Below are 3,697 nucleotides of genomic sequence, written 5' to 3' on the forward strand. Positions count from 1 at the left end.
CTTTACGAAAAAGTTGCATGTTTTTATGAAAAAGTCGCATGTTCTATTAAAAAGTCTCATAAGATAAGCATGGTCCTCACTGGAGTGAAATTGCGACTTTTTTGCGACTTTTCAAATAGTCCCAATAGTAAATCTGTCTAGAGATTTATTTACATAAGAAAACACGCCCACTTTCAGAAAACTGGCGAGCATAGTGCAGAGCAGAATAAAGTCGCAAATTTGTACGCAGTTTTAGCGTTTGGGACTTTTTCACTCCATTATTCTGACCTGAGCTAATGATAAATCCGGCCCTATGTATTTAAATTACCGCAACTTTCGTACTCCTCGGGTAAAAATACTCCTCAAAAATGGTCAGAGGAGTATTTTTACTCTTCTGGAAAAAACGTAGTGCGACCTCTGGGGGACATCATCGCTGCAGCCAAAACATTACATCTCAGCTGCAGCCCAGCAGAGAGAACGAAGCAACAATGCTGGATCGGAGGGAACTTAGGAGGGCGAGTTTATTTTTTTTATAATTTTAACAGCCTTTTTGCAGTTTGCGTCAGAATTTTTTTTTTATCTTGAACGAGCCCCTTTAGGGGACACCATGGCCACAACCTAATACTGTCAGGGCTTCCAGCTGAACATACTCCTAATCAATGACAATTCTTACTATCAATTCCATAAAAAAGATGATTATTGTGCAGTACTGAACCTGTTTAATCATGAGCAAAATAACGGACTACACGTGTATTCACCATGATGAGACTACTGCAGATATTAAAAATCATTACTGTCTTCATACAAAACTTCCCCCAAACGTTTGCTCATTATTAAACATATTTGACATCCGGTACAAAAATACATTTTAATAATTAAAAAACGCCCTATCACTGCACTTTCCCCAAACAAATCACTTCCCCTTACCCTCCAAACCATCCGGAATGAAGCCCCAACACCCTGATAATACAGAAAATTCAGATTTTATAACATTAACGTACAGTAGATGCTGTATGACAAAAAACAAAAACGGCGTCCAATAAACGTGCTCAGATCATAGCGTGGACGATACCCAAAGGCAAGCTGCGTATAATAAAAAAAAAAAGGAGTGGTGTTACACTGTTTAATAAAGTTATATGAAAAATAACTTTTTAGTACATGAGTCCTAATACTTATGAAAGTGTCAATTGTAAACCGCTACCTTTATGGCAAGTTTAAGAACATGTCAGAAATGCGTACGAGATGCCCATTAGTGTCAGACAGACGGCACGGGGATCTGCTTGGCAGAAGTGGTCTCACACTCTTGCATCAAGTCATTCGTTGTATGGTAATGCATGGCAATGTACGATTTGGCAAATCCGAAGGTGGAGTTCACAGGCTGCAGGCTGTTGGGGGTACTTATCTCTTGGGAGGGGCTGCTGTTATAGATGCTATAGTAGGGTTCTATGCGGGTATTAATCGGGGTAGAACTGCTCTGGGCATAATGCTGGTGCCCCCCTGATCCTTTCGGGCTCAGGACACTGTCCTTCGAATGGCTGGGGCCGCAGGCTTGGTCGACAAACTTTTTTTGGGGTTTAGGAGATAACATATAAGCAGAATTGGTCTCGTGGTGAGAGGACTTGTTTCTGTTCGCTTCCAAGCTGCCTTTGCCCATGGCACGCAATCTCGTTTTCTGTTTGCAGCAAAGAAACCCAAGGGCGACGTATTGGATGCACCACAGCACTCTCCTCCTTAAGCCGGCGCTATTACGAGAGTAGATAAAGGGGTTCAATCCGGACTTCAAAAATATCAGGGTGAAGCCACAAAGCTCAAACTGGTAGAGGATAAAGCTGCTGCTGTTGGTCAACACATCCTGGACCAAAGAAATGCCCAAAGGCAGGCAGCAGATGAGGACAGACAACACTATGACAACACAAGTCACCACCGCTTTGGAATCCTTTGCGGTGGACAGGTTGACGGCCGACACCAGCTGTAGTCTGCTGGCCGGCGCCGGCATTTGGCTGAGTTTTTTAGTGTAGGCGTGAGTCTGTACGTGCTGAAGTTTGTTGTAGTTCTGGTTCCTGTATAAAGCAGGGACGGCACACTGCACCCCGTCCACTCCGGGGGCGATGAAGGGTTGAGGTCTGGTGGTGTCCACAGTGATGATGGGACATTTCCTCACCTGGGCATTCTTCCTCAAGGCCTGGGCTATCATGATGTAAGAGGCCGACACCACAGCAACACAGAAGGTAAAATCGATGACGTACAAATACAGGATAATCTTCCCCTCGCCGCTGATCAAGCTGTACATGGGCAGGCAGATCCGAGATTTTCGTGTCCTCAGTGTGGCCAATGTGGCAAGGGTAAAGCTCGTGGTCCACAGGAGCACCGTGAGCATTAAAGTGCATGGGAAAGAAGCCGTCCGATTGGGTTGCTGCCCTAGGACCATCCGCAGCCGATGAAGAGCAATCACCGCTACGGTTTTTAAAGACATGATAATAAACCCAGAACTCGTCAGGTGAAACGTGAAGCAAAACGCTTCGGGCACATTACTGCCGGTGTCAAAAAACAAGACGAAAGCAAACATGGGGGCAGAAATGCAGCAAATAAAGAGGTCGCAAAAGGATAGGTTCAGTATCATGAAGTCAAAGTTTGTCCTGAACTTCCTAAAGGCGGGATCGAAAAAGGACAAAAACACCACCAAGTTCCCATAGGATCCGAGGCAGAAGATAATGACCAGCAGGAAGGTGCAGGTGACCAGGGTGGCCGTGTGGATGATCTGTTGGATGTCCCTCAGCGTTCCATTGCCAACGTGAGACACGGAGGTGCTGTTCACATAATCGTATCGGATCTGGTCTGCAAAATCTGTCATCCGGTCTGATAGATTCATTGTGAATAGTGACGGGATCCCGGCGGCCAGTGGTGCTGGTTAAGCCTGGGAGAAGGTCCATGAAGGAGGCAGCTGCGCTCAAGGAGCCTTATTGCAGGCCAAGATGGACCCCAATGTGTAGACGCCTGCAGGGCACAAGCAGAAAGAGGATGCACAGAGCCATGGCAGCTGCAGACTGTATCCTCAGCACTCCTCCTCACAGGCAATGCTGCTGCTGGAGCAGGTTCTCCGTGTCACCTACAACACACAAGACTCCATTTTAACACAACATCACAACAACCCTCAGCATCAGCACCAAAGCTGTGGCCACCACCCATCTACACCACTACTACCACCATCATCATCGCCTCCTTGCCTGACAGATGGCATCCTCCATCTACGTGCAGGGCCCCGCTGCCAAATAGCTGCACTGATGATGCACGATGGGATGGGGCTCTGCTGGCATAACATGGCGCTCTAGGGGTGATGAAATGCGTGCGGGCAGCCTCCATACCTTGCGGTGGTGCCGTTCTCCGTCGCTGGCTGACAGGTGAACCGACGTACCGGGAGATCTGAGGACCCTGCACGACATTGCCTGCTGCATCCAGCGCAGCCCCAGCTCCCCACTCACGACCAATTGCCAATGGAAGAGCAGCCAGCTAATGGGCGGCCGCGTCTTATCCGCATCCAGCGCTGGCGGGGATGAGAGGAGGGCGCTGATTGGCTGCAAGAAGGCTGAGCTGTTTCATTTATTTATTTATTTTGCTGTTTGCACAGGGATGATAATGATTTAGGGGGATGTGAAAAGGATGACACTGGCACCCTGAGCTGACACCCCCTGCTGCACCGTCTGGGTGCCCCTCTATATTC

General features: G+C 47.7%; 1 protein-coding gene across 2 annotated transcripts; it reads right to left on the reverse strand.

The window, feature by feature from the left end:
• Positions 1–956: 956 nt before the first annotated feature.
• On the reverse strand, positions 957–3,464 carry GPR75 (G protein-coupled receptor 75). Of its 2 annotated transcripts, XR_006388852.1 has the most exons (3): positions 3,342–3,464; positions 1,181–3,085; positions 997–1,062 (listed from the first exon to the last, which is right to left on the reverse strand). XR_006388852.1 is itself a non-coding variant. In XM_044291872.1 (2 exons), the coding sequence occupies exon 2, from the start codon at positions 2,846–2,848 to the stop codon at positions 1,235–1,237; it is 1,614 nt and encodes a 537-aa protein (XP_044147807.1). In that variant the 5' UTR covers positions 2,849–3,085; positions 3,342–3,464; the 3' UTR covers positions 957–1,234. The 2 variants fall into 2 exon arrangements, 1 of the variants encoding a protein (XP_044147807.1); XM_044291872.1 differs by having other exon boundaries at positions 957–3,085.
• Between the last annotated feature and the right edge of the window lie 233 nt (positions 3,465–3,697).

This window comes from Bufo gargarizans, chromosome 4 (genome assembly GCF_014858855.1).
Source record: "Bufo gargarizans isolate SCDJY-AF-19 chromosome 4, ASM1485885v1, whole genome shotgun sequence".
NCBI lineage: Eukaryota > Metazoa > Chordata > Amphibia > Anura > Bufonidae > Bufo > Bufo gargarizans.